Genomic DNA, 19,858 nt, shown 5'->3' with positions numbered 1-19,858 from the left:
AGCCACGCCCCTCCCGCCGAGGCGCCTGCGCAGGAGGGGCCCTGCCCGCAACGCCCCGCCCTTGAGGGGCGCGTTACGACGCCGACGCCGCCAGCTTTACGGCGGCGCATAGCTACGGGCCGGTGCCGGGGCGCTGGGAGAGGCGGCAGCCGGGGCGCGGGCTATGAGGCGGCAGGTGAGCGGCGGCGGGGAGCTGGCGTTGCCACGGCAACCGCGCCGCCCCCTCCCCCCCCAGCGGAGCAGGCCCACCCGGGCGGCGGCGGCGGCGGGGCCCGGAGGTCGCCCCCCGCGCCCGGTGCGCGCGCAGGCCGCGGCCCTCAGCGGCCGCCCGGGCCTCTCGGCGGTGGGGAGCCGGTGACGGCGGCGCGGCGCTGCCGCCGCCGTAGGAGTCAGCCGGGCCCCGACGGGGCCGCGGGGCCAGGCAGCTCGCCCCGGCTCAAGCCGCAGATGTGACGGCGGGGGCGGGGGCGGGGGCTGTTGCTGGCCGCTCCGAATGATAACCTCATTTCTCGTCTCGTTCGCTCTCGTTTGTTTCAGTAGAAACCCCAGCAATGCGCAGGAAACGCCGAGCGCTTGCGGGCCTGGGCCCTGGCAGGCTTTCTGAGACAGGCTCCTGTCGCATGAGATAGCGGGCAACTGCGTTCGTAAGGCTCCTCGGAGAAGAGCCGGGGGTCAGCCGCAGCGCTTCATGGCTACAGCATCGCGTCAGCTCTAGTGAGTAGCGTTTTCCCGAAATCAAATGACAGACTGCCCAGAGCACTTCTTGCGACCGAATTCCACTGTACTGAGCCCTTTCTGTCTTTCAGGAAACCGATAGCTTTTTTTTCTTGTTAGCACTTCTCAGTGCTCTGTTGAATAAACTCTGTTTAAAAGTATGTGAATGCTATCCATTGACTCCTAGTTTAACACCCAGATTCTTTTATATTAACCAAGCTGAAGGGTTTTCTTATTGTTATTTCTGTAAAAGGGAGAGCCTGTGTGTCACATTTAATCCTCACATTGCTGGGTTTTTCACATTGCTGGGTTTTTTCCTGTTAAACCTAATGCCTTGGCCAAGCCCATCCTGTCCAGTGAAATACTGATCTGTGGATTTGCTTTAGTCCCAGCTTTAGTTTACGGCTCTGTAAGACTGAGAAACAAAGCAGGATTCTGGCGTTTGCTTGACAAGTAAAGCAGCTACATGTATGTGGGTTTGGAGACTTTGCAGCGAATTGAAAGAGTCGAGCCTTGTCTGTGGATTTACATGGTCTTACACTTTGCACATACGGAAATTGTGAAGCGCTTTCTCTGAATTTGGCATTCAGGGCCCTATTGAAGCCTGTGAAGATTCAGTTCCACTATTAAACAGAAATTTTAATCTATGCACTAATGAAGATCGCTTATTCTCAATAAAAAGAACAGAGGCGTAAACCCCTTTCTCTGGCTTAGTTATCCTTCTCAACTTTTTTGTTTAATCATGCTTGAATGTCTTCACTGGCTCAATTAGGAGACCCTAATATGCATGGACACTCAGGCGTCAGTATAGCCCAGTTCTGTTTACACGGATAAATAGAAATTGATGTTTCTTGTCTCGTGCTGTCATTAAAACTACTGTTACTAAGAGCACCGACACGCTTTCAAAAACTATTTCCGGGGAATGGTCTTGTGGTTAAATCATGGGACCTTTTGCTCTTGATTGATTGTTTCAAAGACATTCCACATGACTTCACATTTCTCTGCCCCTCCACTTCTTCCTTCCATAAAGTTTGAATAAGCTCTCTTTCAGGTGGCTTTCTGTACTTCTCTCTGTATCCTTTACATTTATCAAAGGAATTTAGGAATGGGGCATGTTAAAATATTCACTCTGTATGTTCCTAGCAGTTTTGATTACTAAAATAGACTTTAGGCATCTTTAATTGATGCTCCCTTTGCTCCATCACTGCTTATTTATACTCAATTACTAGTGAGTTTCGTTTCCTAGCTTTCAGATACTGCCTTCAGAGTGCAAGGGAACAATTGCATTCAGAAGGTAGCTGTCTTTAACATTATGAGAAAAATGAGATTTTTTTGTAAAGTATTTCAAAACGCAGCCTTTGCCTTGCATTCTGGATACATCCATTTATGAAACAAACTTGTGTTAATGATGGTGCTAATTATCTGTAAAATTGTTATAACTTAGAGATGACAGCAACTTGCCTTTTTGGCATATTGGTGCAAGAATGCACCCTTTTTAAATCCATAAACTACAGGACAGTTTCATCGTTTGCTGGGTTGATGAATTTTATAGAGACGTGAACCTCTCTCTTTCTCTCTCCATCGTTCTCTTCTGAGCACTTGAAACCTGGCAAATTAATATCCCTCTGAGAAGCAGAGAATTACAAAGCGTTTTCATGAATTCCAACCACTAATAGACAAATAAAATGAATGAGCAAGACTCATTTGTAACCTGTAATAAATGTTCTCATCCTGGGTCAGTACTTATGCCTATTTTCACGAAAAGCTTTGAACAGAGTGTGCCTGAGTGCTCGGTAGGCAAATCCTGGCTGTGTTTGAGCAGACCTGTGAAGGGAGTTTTGCTTAGAGCTTGTGACTGGATTTCAGCATCCTCAAACGTTAAAGATGTTCAGGTCCAGATCCCAGCTTCACTGCGAACTCATCTTGCACTTTAATTGAAAGGTTCTCCTGAACAGAACAAACCCGCTGATTGCGTATCCTTTCCACAGCTCCACTGCACTAGGCTTTTGATGCAGTCCTTATCACTTATCTTAAGTGGCTCTGAAAGGCATATGAGTCTATGAAGGGTTTTCCTTTAAGATGTGTAATGTGTGGTGAGTCATCATGCAGAACTTAGAAGCAGTTTCACAAATACCAGATGGCAATAAAATTAAAAGTAGTAGCTAGTGGCAATTAAGCATTTGCTATAACCATTCGCCCTTCCTGATTGTAGGAAGCTGCCAAATGTCTTAAAAAAAAAAAACCACACACATACACACACAAAAAACTATGTTTCTACAGAGTGGAAAATTAACAGAGTACAGGATGCACACTTCCTTCCATAGCCTTTAATTTCATTTGGACTTGACTAGAAAGCTGTTTGGTTTGATTTGTATGTCTGTAGGAGAAGATGAAGCAGAAATAACACAGGAAAGGAGAATCTGGGGCATTGTACAGGCACATGTAAAAAGCATTCAGCAATGACCCTGTAAACCCCCAAACTGGTCACTTCTAGACTTGCAGGATCTATAGTTCTTTAAGCAGGGTTATAATTAGGCAGTCTACTAAGTTTCCAGGACTTAGTTTGGGGCGGGGGAGTTGTTTTGTGTTTTTTGGTTTTTTTTTAATACTGCAGGCTGTTGCAATGGATTTGCACTATAAACTTGGAAATAGATTAGCTGGGTTCATTAATATAGGAAGCGTGTCCAAATACCATTGTGTTTGGCTCAGTATAAATAACAATAGCTGCTCCCCTTCCTTTTGAATGACTCTTACTGCCTGGCATGTCTTGGAACTATCAGTGATACACAAATAGTTATTAGCTTTTTCAAGTTTGAGATATTTTACCTTGGCCCTTCCTTCCGATGTGTTACACATGCAGCATGTTTCATACATTGTTATTTACAAGTCACATGTGATGTGACCTTGCCAAGATATATTAGATATAAATCTCTCTTAATTTATGCATACCTGGACAGGAAGGATTTTTTTAATGATTCATGTTGCAATAAGAAGCCAAAATCTACTCCTTCCTAATGTGTAAACAACACAGTGCATGTGCTTTTTTTTTTTTCCTCCCTATCATAATGGACAATTAGTGTCTTATTTATAGTGAATCATACTAAAGTGATCTTATCATTAGGAATTTTCACACAGTGCTTTAAGAAATCCTAAGATGTTTTCATGCTGTATTTGGCACGGGTGAGGAAAGGGTGAGGCAAAAACGGCCTCATGTCACTGCTGTCCTGAGCTCTGGGTAGCTTAGTTCCTACTCCTGTCCTAGCAAGCAGAGGGTCTGAAGCTGAGGAGCCCAGGCCAGAGGATATGGGAGTGAGAAGAAAAATGGGGCTGATACAGGGGGCTGAAAAATGGGGCTGAAACCTGTTTATCGACAGGTTTTCTTAGGAAGATCTCCTGGCTAAATCCTAATCTGATCCCAGAGGGTAATGAGCGTTCACTGTTGCCTGTTGAGTAGCACCTCCTAGTTAGGCTAAGCACAAGAACTAAGTGGGGAGGGGTGTGTAATGGCTATCTTAAAACACACTTTAATACATTTGCTACCTGCCAGTCTTGGGGTAACAACTTCTGAGAAGGCATTATACGTAAACCTGGCCCCTCTACTAGGCAGACTGGTAGAATACATAGTAAAGACCAAAATTAGCACAGATACGTTTATAAATGGAAGGAAGTCAAGAGAGGTCTTGCCCCACAAACCTCTTGAAGTCCCTTGAATCTGTCCTCAAACACATAATATGGGGAGACTCAGATGATAAAATCCACCTGAGTTTCCAAAAGGCTTGTAAGGAAATAAGCAGCCACAGATTAAGAGGGGAGAACGTAGCCTGGAAAAATAGTTGAATAAAAGATTAGAAAGACAAAGTCAGCGTGAACAGTCAGTTCTCTTGGTGGATGGACATCACCAGTGGGAACCTGCAGGAACCTTTATCGTTCAGCATACCCACAAATGACCTGGGGAAGGTGAGGAGCAGTGAGGTGGCAAAGTTTGCTGCTGATGGCCAAATGCTAAGACTTGCAAAAGAACTTTAAAAACAGGAGCGAGTGACTCAACACGTGTCTACGCTGAATTTCACCTGCCATTTCATTGTCAAGTGATGCATCTAGGGAAAACATTTCTGTCTGCGCTTCTAAGACCATGGGAAAATTCTTTGAAGCTAGGCGAACTTGTGGGAGGCGTCATATATGCTTGTCCTGTTCTGATGTTCTTCAGCGGGCATTCAGTTTTCTCTGTTATCAGAGATAGGATGGATGCTCAGTCTGACACAGTACAGCTAGCCTTGTAAATGTTACTGACATAGCCGTAATACTACACCTACTGCAAGATGTTGTGAACTGCCTACCTTTTGGTTAAAGAAATAAATAATCTATATAACAAATGCCTTTTGTGAGCAAAACTTTGGTATATTAGAATCTGAGCTGAACTAGATAGCTATATTGTGAACTTTCCAGCTTCAGCGCTACTTGAATTATTGAAATCTCTACCCAGTGTGCAGTGAATTGTCCTAAAAATTCCCATAGTAGGAAACTGGTTTGTTTGTAGTCTTGTTTTGCTTTGTTTCTCCTTACTCAGCGCTGCCTTGCCTCCTGTGCTGGCAGACCGGCAGGTTTTCCTGGAACAGGTCATATGTCTGGCACTCAGTTGTGGCAGTATCTCTGTTACTTAGGTGAAAGGGACCATACATATCTCTTACAGCCCTGAAAAGACTTCTTCTTCAGAATACTAATGAGGGAAAGAGTTACAGCAATTATCATTGTACAGGTGAAACAAACACCAACCGACGTCTCCAAGATCATGTATATTTTCTGTGCAAAAGCACAGAACTGAAGGAATTCCTGCAGTTCCCAAGCTGGAACTGCTTTGAATTCACCCACAGCACAGATTAAGATTTTTAACTGTGAAACATCTATCTAAGCAGTACGTGATGAGAAATATACTGCTCCTAGGGCAACAGAAGAGCCCAGCTCAGCTTTTGTCACAAGCTGCAGATGAGGAATCTTGCGGCATATCCTTGGTCTCCTCAACTGGCAGATAGTTGAAATATTGGTCCTTCAGTACAGCTCTGGGAAACGTAGTCTTCTGTTCACTACTTGCTGAGAAGGAACTTGAGAAATTTGTTGCGCTATGTCTTGTTAAAGGTGTGGTCTCGTTGCATAATTTATCTTCTACCCTTTCTATGTTTTAGCTTCTGAAGTTTCCTGGAGCGCTGTGGCCCCTCCCTCCGCAGAATGGACCCTGTCGTTCTCAGTTACATGGACAGTTTGCTAAGGCAGTCAGATGTTGCCTTGCTGGACCCCCCAAGCTGGCTTAACGATCACATCATTGGGTTTGCCTTCGAGTACTTTGCCAGTGACCAGTTCCAAGAATTTTCTGATCAGGTGTGTTTTATTGGTCCCGAAGTGGCTCAGTTCATTAAATGTGCCACTAGTCAGGAAGAAGTGGCCATGTTCCTTCAACCACTAGACCTTCTCCACAAGGAGCTGGTGTTCTTGCCTGTCAATGATAACTCCAACCAGGCTGCTGGAGGCACCCACTGGAGCTTACTGGTTTACTTTAGGGACAAAAAGTACTTCGCCCATTATGATTCCCACAGTAAGAGCAACTCTGTCCATGCCAAGCAAGTGGCAGGGAAGCTGGAGGCCTTCTTGGGCAAAAAAGGGGGCAAAGCAACCTTCATAGAGGAGAAAGCGCCTGCCCAGCAGAACAGCTATGACTGTGGGATGTATGTGATTTGTAACGCAGAGGCTCTGTGTCAGGGATACTTCAGGGGACGTCAGGAGCCTTTGCTGCAGCTCCTCACCCCTTCCTACATCACGCAGAAGAGAGCAGAGTGGAAAGCCCTCATTACTAAACTTGCACAGAAGTGACCTGGCTGCAGTCCCCACCCCAGCCCTGAACGATTGCCTTTCCTGTCCGCAAGTCAGCACCCCCAGTGCCTGAGGGAGATGCCCATGCCCAGGATTTTCCCAAAGAAGAATGTAACCCCTCCAGCATGGCTACACCCCTGCAAGTATCCTCCTTGGAAAGCCTTAGTCTCCTCTAGAAATCACTGGCCTTTGAACTTCGGGCCAGTAAAGTCACTTTGCCCTCAATGAAATCTTCCTCTCAAAGGTGATTTTTACACTTCTTGCTGTGGCAAAATGGATTGCTAAAGATCCTTCTCCACCTCTGCCCAGCAGGCAACACACCCTCACATTAGGTGGGGCTTTAATTTGCTGTGGGCATTGCTGAACTAAACCAGGTTTGGCCAAGTCCTTTAAAACCAAGCCCCAAATGCTTTATAATGGACATTTCTAGTCTGTGCCTAATGGTATTGTGAACATATAGGATTTAGCAGCGAGGCGGGAGTCACAGCTGAAAATTTGATGCCGAGGAGCTATTTATAAAAAAACAATGAGAATCAAAAAGGAAGGTTATGCTTAATTAAAGAATGGGGCAAAAATCTTTCTTCTTCACGTAGGTTTTTCTAGGCTGTATGAAGGTAGCTCTTCCTTCCCCACCCCTGCTTGCTCTTATTACAAATTAAAGTCCGACTCTCTGAACCAGTGGAAGATTTAATGGGGAACTGGGAAAACAAACCCTAAGAAGGGAAACTTAATTGAGATGGAAAGTGACATTCATTCTTTGAAGTTTTTTTCATTACAATTTTAGGTCATCTCCATTCTGATGTGGGGGGAGGTGTTCCTCAGCATTCCCCAACTCTCGTTATCATTTGCTACGCTTAGAATATATGAGACAGTTGCTGCTTCCCCTAGCGCAAAAACAGATCTTATATTCTGAAGATGAAAAACATACCAAGGAGAACAAAGAAACAGAATTTGAGGTATAAAAGCCAAAGATAACTGCAGTATCCTTGAAGCTCAAATGTTAGTCCTGAATATACTTGTCTGCCTCATGATTGGCCTATTCAAAACATACTTTTCCTCCAGTGCTGGATTATGGCTGGGATCTAAGAGCCGATCCTCTTTTCAGAAGACAGGATTGGCAGTGGAAAAAAATGAGATGTCATTGCAGGATAAGAAATAATCTATAACCTCACGAGAGACAAGGAGCCAGTTGCTTAGGCGGTGTCTAGCAGAATAACCACACCTCTGTATGCCAACCAGATCAGTGAAATACAGGTTAAAAATAACTCTCAAAAAGACGGAGGAATTATTTTTAACCTGGATCTCTTCACTGATCCCACTTACAGCCCAGCCCCACAAATGTTTGTACCAGCACAACAAGAGGATGGCCAACTGTAGCGTGGGGCAGGAATGTCCCAAATTTGCCTTGTTGCTAAGGGAAAGGTAAGTAGCTGAAGCCTCGCAGACCCTTCCAAAACGCCCAAGCAAAGGCACACGGACTCATGGTGCGGGGAAACAAGGGTCAGCGTCATTGCTGCCCTTCCTGGACCCCCCCAGAAGGAGCAGCCGGGGATCCAGGGCTCCCCCAGAGCTACTGGCCCTCCAGCCTTTCAGCTCCGTGGACGATCGTTCCCACTGGTCTGATCGAGCTGAAAAACCTGACCGTTGTCTGAAATAAGATCCAATCACTTGCTAAAGGGGATTGCCTTCTGAGTGGGGGGGGGCCTGTATGGCTTAGCCAGAGCAGCTCATGCGCTTCACTGCTGTTAAGGAGGTGGCTTTGCTCCCGGTTCCTCCGGATTGGGCATGCTCTTACCGAGGTGTAACACAGCCGCACCCCCTCTGTTTGCCCTGAGGCACTGAAATGCAGACAATCACTTGTAGTAGACGTTGCAGATTAGCTGTTCATTTATACAAACAAATACTTCTGTCGGTGGTGTGATAGCATTAACTCCCGCCTCCTCCCTTCCCCCCCAAGAGGGACAACACGCTTATCCATCCGGAGTTGCTATGATGGTGTCGAGCAGGAGAAGGGGATGAAGGAGTAATTCCTTCGGGGTCCCCTTCTTCCCAGTGACACCTGTTGCCTAGAACTGAGAATAAAACTTAAACCAAACCACTTACTTTACTGAACCGGCTCTTCTTTTGAGACGCGGCGTGCGTTGTAACGGAGAGGTGGCTCTTGCTGCCCGCGTCGACCCCACGGCACCGTGGGTTCCTGTTACGTGATGGTATTGCATTTGCTTGACTCGCAAGCTATACCATGACTCGCTGGCAGATTCTTCCTCCATTCGGGCCCCTCCGGGAGCAGAGCTGTACAGCACAGAGCAGGACCCAGCCTCAGGTCTCACATCAGCTTTGTGATCACGCTGCTCCCAGCAACTAGTAAACAGCGGGTTGAGGAGTCGGCCTTACAGAGCAAGCGAGTCAGCGAGCACAGAAACGCTCGCTAGAGCTTTGTGCAACAGGAAGGAGACCATACCTTCTGGTTTAGTGTCTCCATCATGTTTTTAGGGGTGGCTGTGGAGCAGCATGGGCCAGGGAGGTAGGAAGTCCTAAGAGGAAGGTCAGTGGGACTGAGGGAGCATCGGGGTAGGTAAGGGCAGGAGGTGGCGGAAGGAAGCACGTGGGGTGGGGAGAGGGAGAGCGAGAGGGTCTTACAAAGAGATAGGTACCAGGGAGACTGTTTCAGAGGGCAAAAATCACATTCACAGTCCAGGCAGATGCCACCCCTCGGGCCAGGCACCCGCCCCACGCCTCTGTGCTGTCAGCTGCTGCAGGCGCCTCGTCGCTGGCCTGCTCCAGGGGCCTGTGGACGAGGAAGGGGCTGCCAGGGAGAGCGAGGTGAGCAAGAGGGAGCAACCAAGGAAGTTTTACACCCCGGTGGCTTTCACGTGGCATTTCTTTACACAAAGAAAAGCAAATAGGTTCAAACAGTAAGGGCGTCACCTGGCTCCGAGAGAATACACACGCACAGAGGAACAGGCGAATGCTGTCTCAGAAACAAAGCTGCGCGCTGTGACCAGCTCCCAGCAGGCAGGAGACCCCAAACCAGACCAGGCTACTGACCCTTTAGCTCCTGCAGGGCCGAGTTAGAAATCGGCAGCCACAGGCATGTGCTGACCTGGCAGCTGTCCTGCAGGTACAGCAAAGGGGACCTCAGGCTGGGCTAAAGCGTCCTCCATGAGCCATGCAACAGCAGCTTTTCGATTCAGCAGGAGGCGGCGACGGCCTCAAGCCACGCGTGGGAGGCAGGACGGGGGACCGCAGGCACTTCGCACTGGGTGCTGCGGCGCCCCTGCCACTCTAAGACTCGGACAGCGCCGGGCTGGACACACACACAAAATCCCACTCCCCTAACCGCCTTCTTGGGCAACAAACAATTTCGAGGTTGAGCTTGCTGGGCATCAACAAGTGGTTTTAAAAATAACCAACGAAAGCTCCTACTCCCTCCCTTGAAGCCTGCGGGGCAGAGCAGGGGACGCCAGGAGAGACGCCTGTCCTAACACGGGGCACTAGGGAAGGGCCATTAGCCCCCTCCCCGAGATGCCACTGGACCAGCGACGACCGGAGAGACGTGACGAACGGTCGCAGGCCGTTCCTGGTATATCGGTGACATGAAAGAGCCAGCGCTTTTAGGGCAAACGCGCCTATTGCAGGCGCTCCCTGGTTTTCCCACAAACTCCTCGTTTCTGTTTAGAAACCGTTAAAGAAAAAGCTCATTCAGCCTGGGACCAGGTCCGCTTTGCCAGCAGCCTCGTACAGCTCCTCCGTCACGGCCATCACAGTTGGCTCCCCCCCCCCCAACAAAGCGCAAGTTTTTGTGGTGCTCCTGTTTTTCGTTGCGAGCCGCTTGCTGCTCAAGAAAACCCCGTCCCACCTTCCCAGGGAGGAGAAGGGCTGGCAGCTCGGGTGAGGATGCCCGACTCGGCCCGCGCCACGAGACGAAAGGCAGAAACAGCGGCCGGGGCGGTCGCTTTTGCGAGCAGGAGCCCACGAATTGCCCCTTCGTTGAGGCTAGACTTATCCCCGAAGGGGACCCCGGCGGCTGGGGCTGAAAGCCAGCTCCGGCTCCGGCTGCAGAGTCGGCTCCCGCGCGGCGTTCGGCCCGGTTTCTACGCCAGCGCGCGGTGCCGCGCGGGACCGCCTCGGCCTCCGTTTGCGTCTCTCCGCAGCCCTACCTGGGAAAAGGAGCCTGTCGCAGATGAAAGGCCGCGCTCCTGCCACCCTCCGCCGGCCCGAGCGGCCACCGAGGAGCGACTCGAGGGTGGCCGGAGGAGGAGGAGGAGGAGGAAGGCTCAGCCTGTCCCACCAGCCCATTCCCCACCGGTGGCAGCGAGACGGGGCTGCCAAGGGCCGGTGGCCTTGAGCTCTCCGGCCGCCTCCTGCGGTCTTTGCCGCCATCTAGTGAGAAAATGGCCGTTTCACGGACGACACGGACTGCTCCGTCCCCGGCGAGCCAGGCCTTTCGGCGCCTCGGCCCCAGTTTTTGCCTTCCCCTCTCCAGCGCGGAGGTGGGGACGGCAGCGCCTCTCTAGGCGTAAAACCGGAGGGGACTAAAGTGCCCACCCGGCCCGGGAGCAGAGAGCGGCCTTCCGGCTTTTAGGGCCGAAGTCAGAAATCCCAGCGGAAGAGCAAATCTTGGCTCGTCCGCCTGGCCGGGGAGCGCCAGGGCGCCGGCCCCGTGCCGGCAGCAGCCGCCGCAGAGGAGTCGGCCGTAAATCACGGCCTCCAGCCCGCCGGGACGGACCGGACGCGGCCGGCAGAAGCCGCGGCCGCGTTGCCCGCCCGACGGGTTTGTTTTACAAGGCCGCGGGGACGTCTCGCGGCGCGGACGAGGGCTGATGCCGCTGACGCGCTGCGCGGACGCCAACCCCCCTCCCACCCCGTGCTGGGGGCAACTAGTGCCCCGGGGCCGGCGGGGAGACGCGGCGGCGGCCCACCAAGCCGGCGAGCGTGGGGCGTCCCCGTGGCGCGCGTGCGCGCGGCCCTCGCCCCACCCCTGGCGTCGCCGCAAGGACTCTCGCGCCAGGCGTCGGCGTGCTAGAAAACTGTGGTTTTATTTAAAATACGTTCACAGCCCAGAGCGAGGCGGCGAGCTCACCCTCCGGCCGGCCCGCGAGTCCGCAGAGGAGGAGGTTTGGTCCCCGCCGGCGCTTCTCGTTCCCCAACGACAGCAAAACGGCCTGGCTCTCACCCGCCTTCCCCAGGGCCGGCGCGGCACGCTCTCGCTGGAGGCCGTGGCGCTGGACGGGCGCGAGCGGCGGGGAAGGGCTCGGAGGGCAGCGGCGGCCCCGACTCGCAGCTCTGGCGGGGCTCAGCGCCGGGGGGCCAGAGGCGCGAGGGCGCCGCGCGGCTCCGTGCCTTGGCGCGGGGCGAGAAACGCCGCAGCCTGGCCTGCTCACCTGGCCCCAGCGGCCTCGGGAGCAGCCTCGCGTGCAGCGGAGGAGGAGGAGGAAGAGGGCTGCTAAATAACCGCCACCGTTTCCCCGTGGGCTGAGCAGCGGTGGGAACCAGGCTGTGTCTGAGCCAGGAAAGCCTCGTATTTCCTTCTTGATGGGTGCGAAGGGGCCGGACAGGAGCCCCGGAGATGGTTTTCACTTCTGCAGCGCGTCCCTCAGGCCCCCAGGACCTCATCCCCAGGAGCAGGGGCGTCCCTCTCCGTTAACGAGGGGCTAATCCACGTACGCGAGGGCTGCGCTCCTCGAACAAGAGCTGTCCTCGGAGGCCCCCTCCCGCTGGCACCCGGCCCGGCGTGGACCCAGCTGCGCCTCCTCGGCGGGACGCGGGACGCCACGAGGCCACCCCGCTGGCCGGGAACGCGGTTTGAGCAGCGTTTACGACACGACGACAGTAATGAACACGCACAGCGGCACGGACACGTCGCCACCCCAGACGCACACCTGAGAGGGTGACCGGTAAGAGTCAGGCCCTGCAGCCGCAGGATGTCTAACGAGGCACAGCAGGGCTAACGAAGCCTTGGTCCCAGGTGCGGTCCCCAGCGAGGACACTTGTTCTGGAGGACCCTAAAGTGCTTTGCGAGAGGACACACGTGCAGGTGCCCCGAGACACCCCTTCGCTCCAGCGAAAAGCGCTGCAGAAGGGCCGGGGGGCTGGTGCAGAGCCCCCACAGCCGGGGTGCCCCCATCCTACCCCCACCTCCGTGGTACGTGGGGCTGGGGCAGGGCGGGGGGACCATCGGCACAGGCTAAACATGGCGTCATTCACACACACGAGCTGAGAGCAACCAGCCTCAGGCTCGTTCCCACGTTTGGCCTCTCCTGGGGCCTGGCTCTGCCTCGCGTGATGGGGGCAGACCCCGCAACACAGCGGCAGGGTGGCAACAACCACGGAGGGAGGGGCCACAAGGCCTGGCCAGCTACTACACGGCCATTACAGCCCGGGGTCGTCTCCAAAAAACGCTCCCGTGAGCCCTGTCGCAAGCTGCCTCCTCCGGGAGCCAACGAGGATCGTGTTCTGGCCTCCGCTCGGGAAAGGAGAGCTGCGGCTGGGCCGCGGAGGGCAGGCTCGCAGGGTGGCACGCTCCCTGCTCTGGAGGCGCCCCGCAGGGAAGCGGCGGGCCCGGCGTCAAGGGCCACCGTTAGCAGTGCCCGCTCCCCACGTTCCCGCCTCTCTCGAGCTGCGAGGGGGGGAGCGATGAACAATCCAGTTCGGCGCAGGTTCAGCTGCAGCAGCTTCAGGGCTGCTCAAACCTTACACCTCCCTGGAGGTGCCACCTCTGCGGTGGAGACGCTTTCTGGGCTTTAACACTGACATCCGATGCGGAGCACCTCCCAGACACGGGGCACGAGCTCTGTGCTGGAGGGCGACGGGACCGGCCTGCGGCGCGGGAGGAACTGGTCCCAATGAGAACTACATTAGTGTGGGAACATGTCTGGGGAGGAACAGGCCCAGCCAGCTTGCGTCCTTTGCAACCAGGAGCTCATCCACTTGTTTACAGGGGCTTACAGTAAGTCTAAGGTCATCTTTTAACAAGAAAACTCAAGTTGGGGATTAAAAAACAGTAACCGTTTTAGCAGCAAGTCCTATGGGCAGGCCCAGCCACTTCCTCCAACTGGGGCAGCAGCCTGCTGGGCCATCGTCCAGTGCTACAGCGTGTCAGCACCCCGGGAAGACGACAGGTTTCCGGTGGCACGGGGAGTTGGCACCAGTGGCCGTGACCCAGATGGGCAGTCCTGCTGGAGCGGGAGTCTGCGATGGTAGGAAAACAGACTGTATTTGGTCCCAGTTTTACTGGCCGAGGGAAGGACAGGCCACATGCAAGAGTCAAGCCTGGGGTTACTGACCGGAAGACACAGCACTTGCCTCCCTCCTGAGCAGCGTGGGACGCCCCAAAGATGCGAACACTGAGGCACGGCTTGGAGGCAGTACAAAGCTTGTGACGTGACGCTGCCAGGTCCCACAGCCGGGAGGACGCAGGGCTCTGCTGAGGCTGAACGGAGAGAAGGACCCCAACTCCTCAGTTCGGACGCTCCAAATACTGTGGCTGCGTTCGCCGGGAGCCTGGGCAGGAGATCTGTACACAAAGTGCTACTCTCTTGTCACCGACTGTCCTGAGCCAGAGCTCGGTGGTAACAGTCACCTGCAAACAGAGAACAGGGTAAGAAAGAGGTGAGCGTCCAGGGAGACACTGTCTGCAGCCTGGCTGCAAGATGGTCTCCCACCACATCACACAGGCACGAGGAGGGGAGAGACCCACGTGTACCCCATCCAGGCCTGGTACAGCCTCCAGGGACGCTGGCCTTGGAGGAAGAGCCAGCTGCAATCTGTCTCCCTGCTAATGCCTAGGGTTGCATTAGCCTCGGGGCAGCAACTAGCTTCGCCGTAACACCCATCTCTTTCAACCAGAGGAACAGCAACGCTCCGCCCAGACCTGCCCCATGCCTGCAGGAGACCCTCTCAGAAGGGCTGAAAGTCTCAAGGACAGCAGAACGTCCCCTGGTCACTCAAACCAAGCCTCATCTGCTGAGTGTTCAGCAACGTGACCAATATCTACCGTGCGGGGATTGTGCTTTAGGGACTGCCGTCAGCGATCCCAACAGGCTTGCCAAACCAAGCCCGGGAACGCTGCACACCACCACGGGCACAAACGCAGAACGACAGCACACGCGTGCATGTGCACAAGGACACGCACACAGACACGCGTGTGGGAGGGAGGCAGAACGGGGCAAAGAGTCTTGGCTCTTCGCACCTTGTCATTTGGGTCGTCCGCTTCTTGCGCGGTTTGCCCTTCTGGGGGACAGCCTGTCCCAAAACATCCCTCCAGGTAGCAGGGTTCATGCGGACGCAGAGAGGCCCTTACCTCCTGTGCCCACGGGAGAGGTAGTCCCGATTCAGAGAGCAGAGCTGCTGCTCCAGACGGAAGATGCGAAACGCCAGGTACGAAGACGACACAACCAGGAGGCAGATCCTGGGAGCAAAGGAACAAGCACAAGTGCTCAGAGATGATGGCTGAGGCCAACTCTCCCCGTGATGGCAGGAACCTGGCTGTACTGGCCCTCCCCAAGCTGCAGTCCTCAATGCTGCTCCCAAAACTGCTTTCTTTGGATGGGGAATGTAGTGTGCTCCCATTCCCCTCTACTATGGCCAGAGAAGTGATGGGCTTAGACCTGCCCTCCTCCTCCTCCTCCACACTCTCAGCTCCAAGAAGTTGCCTGTCCCCCATCTGCTGTGGTCAGAGAACTGCTGTCAGCCAACAGCGTTCAGTCCACACTGGGAGGGCTGGGCCAACACACTTCCCCCAGCGCCTCGAAGCCCATGCCCCCCTCAGCACACTTACAGCACGATGAAGATCTTCAAGAGTTGGTAGTCGGAGGGTCTCAGCTCTGCCACGCAGCTCTGCTCCCCATCCAGCTCCTCCTCCGTGTTTATTGCACTTTCTGAAACACAACCCGAGGGCCAAAGAGTCAACGCAGGGATGTGGCCGCGTGGGCTCAGCACCTCTTCCCACGTGACAGCCAGTGCCGAGATCTGCAGATACGCTTGGCAGACGTCCCTGCTCCTCCTGCACCCAGCGCAGAGCGACCCAGGGCCTTGCTTGAAGGGGATTTCCATCGGGGTAGCAGCTCTGCTTGACAGCCTGCTGGAGCTGCCCCTTTGCGCTACGGAGAGCATCCAGCCTGCACAGGCGAAGGAGCCACGTGCTCTGCGATAAGGCTTTGATCACACAAACTCCACTACAGCATCTGCAGGACAAGCCCTGGAAATCTGCTCAGACCAGCGGGATGTTTCCCTGATGGGCCCCTTTCAACTACGACAGGCAAGTGTTCCTCTCCTCCCTGGGGTTATCGCTGCCGCCGTTCAGACCAGCTCGGCCTCCGCCACCCACCTGCGGGACCAGGCCTGCCCGGGTGCTAGGGGTGCGCTGCGAGGGCTCGGACACCCGCAGGGCTTTGGCTCAGGGGCCTGGGGGCTGAGCAGACAGCTGGGAAACCCATCCCACCCCTGGGGCCTGTCACAGTCCCCTTGCTACTAAGCTCCTGTGCCTCAGCTCCACTCGTCTGCAAGGCTGAGACCTTCATCCTCCACTGAGGATCAGTGAGCGTGTAGTTATGACAGGTTATACCCCAAGCAGCACCATGTTAGGGCAGGGCACGAGTTACGCAGCCGGCGCGGTCTGCGCCCGCTGCCGCTCGCCCAGGGCAGGGAGCGCAAGGCCTTCACCTGAGACCAAGGGCTCCTCCGAGGTGAACGAGCTCTCCTTGGCGCTGAGGCTGCTGACGGACGTCCGGTGGATGCACTGGTAGTCCGCATCCGGGAGAGACAGCGAGAGCGACGCAGGCGAGACCTTCCTCCACTTCCCCTCGGGGACGATCACCTCCTGCGGGCAGCACCCTGGGTTAGCGGCCCCCCACGCCGTGGGGCACGTGGACACACTCAGGAGCGCTCCCAGGCCACCTCGCCCCAACGTACTGGTCCCACCTCTGCGTTGTTCTCTTTTTAAATACAGGCCTGGCCTGTATTTGAAGAGTCTGAGGGCCAAAGGGTTTGACCCGCTCCCCAGTACAGCCAGGTAAGTGGTTGATTACCTTCGTTTTGTTCTCTGCGATGCAAACTGAGCTCTTGCGAGCCAAACGCACCCGCCAGCCCTGACGGTGCGCCCACCGCTCCAGCCCAGCCACGCTCCGCAGCTCCGGAAAGAGGCAGTCGTTTCGTAAATATTTTGATGGAAAAATTACATGTACCCTGCACAGCTTATCCCAAGCTCACTAGAAAACCGCTCCTGGCCAAAGCTGGAGTCTCTGCCAAGAGATGTGCTTTGGTTTGAATCAAACGGCTTGTCCCTTTCATCTACCACCCCAGCGCGCAGCTAGCGTTTCCAGCGACACGACCGCAATCGAGCCAGGAGCTGGACGACGAAGCAGCTCAGACCCTTCACCTCCAGGTCTCTTGCAACTGCTGCCACTCGCTCAGCTTAGAAACCTCCCAAATGTCCAGGCAGGTCGCAGAGGGCTCCAGCATAAGTGTCACCTCTGACTCCTCTTGCTGTCACCAGCCTTCGTCTCTCTTACGAGGGCTCCTGGCAGCCTCCTGCATGGACCAGGACCAGCACAGGCCCTAGCTCAGAGGCACAGCAAGGCCATGGGTCCTCAAGGGACATCCCGCTCGTCACCTCCTGCACCTGCACACGGGGTCATTGGCTTGTGAGGGATATCCCACACATCACCTCCTGGGTTTGGTAAGAGCCAGAAATAAAGAAGGGGAGGGACGGGGACAGGACACGGCATGTCCGTGACGAAGCCTACGGCCCAACCCCAACAGGCCAGCGGCACCCACCTGCACCTCGCGGTGCGGCCGACCTGCAGCGCAGCCCTGCTCAGCGTCCACGCGCGGCCTGACACAGCCGCAGCGCGAACGGCTGTACGGCCGAGCGGAGAGGGGGACACGGCACATGGTAGGTGATCCATGCTTCAGCAGCGTGGGAGAGGCCGTATCCTGCGGGCCAGGGGCATCCCGGGCAGAGGCGTCGCACAGAGGTGAGCTTCGCTGTGCTGGCTGCCTTGGCCAGGGTGGCCCAAAGCAAAACCCTACCGCGAATCGAGCGTTCGAGGCGCGGGTCCTCGTGCCTTGCGCGGCAGGCCGCGGAGGGGAAAGGGACCGCAGTCCTGCCGGCAGACTTTGAACCTGGTTGCCAAGCCCCTTTCCTGGTAGTTGATAACCCTGAAAGGGAAGAAAAGCCTAAGAAACGCTCCAGAAACAGCCTCCTGCGGCGGGGGCTGGCGAGCTGCTCCCGTGTCCTAGCGAGAGGGGACCCTGGTGTCACCCACTGCCTGTGCTGCTCCACTGCGTCTCCAGCCCCGCGCGCACGCCGGGAGCCGGGAAGGCCCCCTGGCCCCGGGCCCACGGCGTGCCCTGCCGAGGAGACGGTCGCTGCTGAAGAACCAGAGGTTTGGCGCCGGGGACGAGGCACCCCCAGCACCCTACGTCCCCAGCTCCAAGTGCCACACGGCACGTCCGGCTCTCCGGGCAGCGCTGGCGCCCGCGGCACAAGCAAGCTCAGCTCGAGCGCGGTAAAACCCCCCCAGCGTTCAGGGAGGAGGTGGCCACCAGCAGGTCCCCATCGCGCCTGCGGGAGGGTCCTCTGGGGCTGCGCTCTGATCCAAACCCACCCTGACTGCTCCTGCCCAAAAACCCTCCCGGCAGCAGCCTGCTGAGAGCGCTGGCCACCGAGACCTAAACCGCTGGCCAGCGGCCCTTGGTGCGGGCAGGACCCCAAAAGCCGCGCTGCCTGTTCCTTCCCCCAGGCTCCACGGCCGGCCCAAATACAAAATAAGGTGGGGATTTGCACTAGGGCGTTTCAGGCTTGGCAAAGCCCCCCCAAAACCAAGCGAGCCCAGTAAAGCAGGAGGGAGCAGAAGCCCGTGACTGTTGTCACTCTCTGCCTGCCCAAGCCGCGTAGCTCTGCGCGGGCAGCCAACGGCCCGGGCCGCTCGTGCCGCGCGGTTCACCCAGCCGGGGACGGCGCAGCCTTTCCTGGAACCGTGGGGTGTTCCAGCTCGCCAGGCAAGCGGCCAAACAGATAATGAGCTATGGGGGAACGAACATGGCAGACTGGAAAATAACTCTCGGGATAAAGGGCCACTAACGGCGCAGTTGCCTATGAGATACAGGAACGGCCGGAGGAATGCGCACGGCGGAGAGGGCCTCTGCGAGCAGCGCGAGACGCCGGGGCAGCCTGGCAACACGGGCAAAGGATTGCTCGGCGAAAGCTTGACGCTGCCCTGATCCGTGGCCCTGAGGCGGGACAGACGGACACAGCTGGGTCATCCCCACCAGCTGCCTCCTGTGCACTGAAGGGATGGTCCTCATCGCAGGGGAGCAGCTTTTGGGATGTGTGTAGGGGAGGAGGCAGAGTGCTGCCTGGCCCTGTGCTGGAGGGATGGGTGCTGAGCCGCAGCAGCCACCCCCTGGCTGCCTCTGGCAAGAGGGACCCAAAGGAAAGCGCACGAGGACTGTGCTCCTGCTGTACCTGCTGAAGCAGCCCATGATTAGGTAACACCAGCCACCAAGAGAACAGCAGAGCAAGGCACCGTCACAGCCTGTCAGGACAATCAGACCCTATTTCAGCCTAGCCCTGGCACTGGGATGTTTCTGTGCTCACAGGAGCGTCACCAATGCCAACAGTGGAGATGCTTTATCTGACTCTCTGTGCCTGCTCCTTACTATCAACACGCTCTTCCTCCGGATCCCATGTGGAAAGCGAAGGTGGCCTTCATTGAAGAAAACGCGGGAGCCCTTTCTCCAGTGGCAAGTTACTTTTTAAATCATTGCAACTAGCTAACGCAGGACAGGCAGCGCCGAGAGATCAGCACATCTCGGCAGTTGATAGCCGACACAAGCGAGCTTCTCTAGGTCACGGCATTACATGTGAGGTCCCATAATCGCTTACGTCACACGGAGAAAGCAAACATTTCCAGCTAGAGAAGCTTTCTCACCCCAGCTGACCACTAAGCAGAGGGCAATATACACTATACTATTCCTGTTTGCAAAAAAAAAAAAAAAAAAAAAGGTCAGTCAACTGAAGCCCATCTGAGGACACTTTTTGCATCCCTGTTGCCCTCCACCCTCCTGGCTACAGGCTTTCCCTGTAGTTAAGGCCGCTCACATCATCAGAGACCGCAGCCTTTCTCATCTGCCACTATGGTGTTGCAGGCTGCCACAATAAAGCACTTGTCAGTTAAGCCGTAAACTCTGCGATGCTCATACAACACCTTCAACGCCATGAGGAGCACAGCCATCGATGTAACACCAACGTGGGACTAGCACAACACCAGCAGCAGTG

At 55.1% G+C, this 19,858-nt stretch overlaps 2 protein-coding genes across 13 annotated transcripts in view; one reads left to right on the top strand and one right to left on the bottom strand.

The window, feature by feature from the left end:
- The first annotated feature begins 27 nt into the window (after positions 1-27).
- SENP8 (SUMO peptidase family member, NEDD8 specific) lies at positions 28-8,678 on the top strand. 2 transcript variants are annotated; one of them, XM_068957967.1, is made up of 3 exons: positions 28-175; positions 541-714; positions 5,895-8,678. In XM_068957967.1, exon 3 carries the CDS (start codon positions 5,938-5,940, stop codon positions 6,574-6,576), a length of 639 nt encoding a protein of 212 aa, XP_068814068.1. In that variant the 5' UTR covers positions 28-175; positions 541-714; positions 5,895-5,937; the 3' UTR covers positions 6,577-8,678. The 2 variants fall into 2 exon arrangements, with proteins under 2 accessions (XP_068814068.1, XP_068814067.1); XM_068957966.1 differs by having other exon boundaries at positions 538-714.
- Positions 8,679-11,596: 2,918 nt separating this feature from the next.
- The window catches only part of GRAMD2A (GRAM domain containing 2A), a 33,549-nt gene continuing 25,287 nt past the window's right edge, over positions 11,597-19,858 (bottom strand). For 4 of the 11 annotated variants that reach the window (XM_068958496.1, XM_068958489.1, XM_068958497.1 and 1 more), the window contains exons 9-12: positions 16,240-16,396; positions 15,356-15,455; positions 14,879-14,986; positions 11,597-14,158 (exon numbers count right to left, since the gene is read on the bottom strand). In XM_068958496.1, the coding sequence (XP_068814597.1) occupies positions 14,155-14,158; positions 14,879-14,986; positions 15,356-15,455; positions 16,240-16,396 (369 nt within the window). In that variant the 3' untranslated portion in view covers positions 11,597-14,154. The other 7 variants (XM_068958491.1, XM_068958492.1, XM_068958493.1 and 4 more) reach the window with 4 other exon arrangements.

Source organism: Struthio camelus, chromosome 12 (assembly GCF_040807025.1).
Source record: "Struthio camelus isolate bStrCam1 chromosome 12, bStrCam1.hap1, whole genome shotgun sequence".
In the NCBI taxonomy this organism is placed as follows: Eukaryota; Metazoa; Chordata; class Aves; order Struthioniformes; family Struthionidae; genus Struthio; species Struthio camelus.
Note: the sequence above shows the minus strand (reverse complement) of the source record. Positions and strands in the feature narration are given on the sequence as shown.

Excerpts from the sequence above, each read along its gene's own strand:
- SENP8 (XM_068957967.1), top strand. The coding sequence starts at position 5,938 with ATGGACCCTGTCGTTCTCAGTTACATGGACAGTTTGCTAAGGCAGTCA.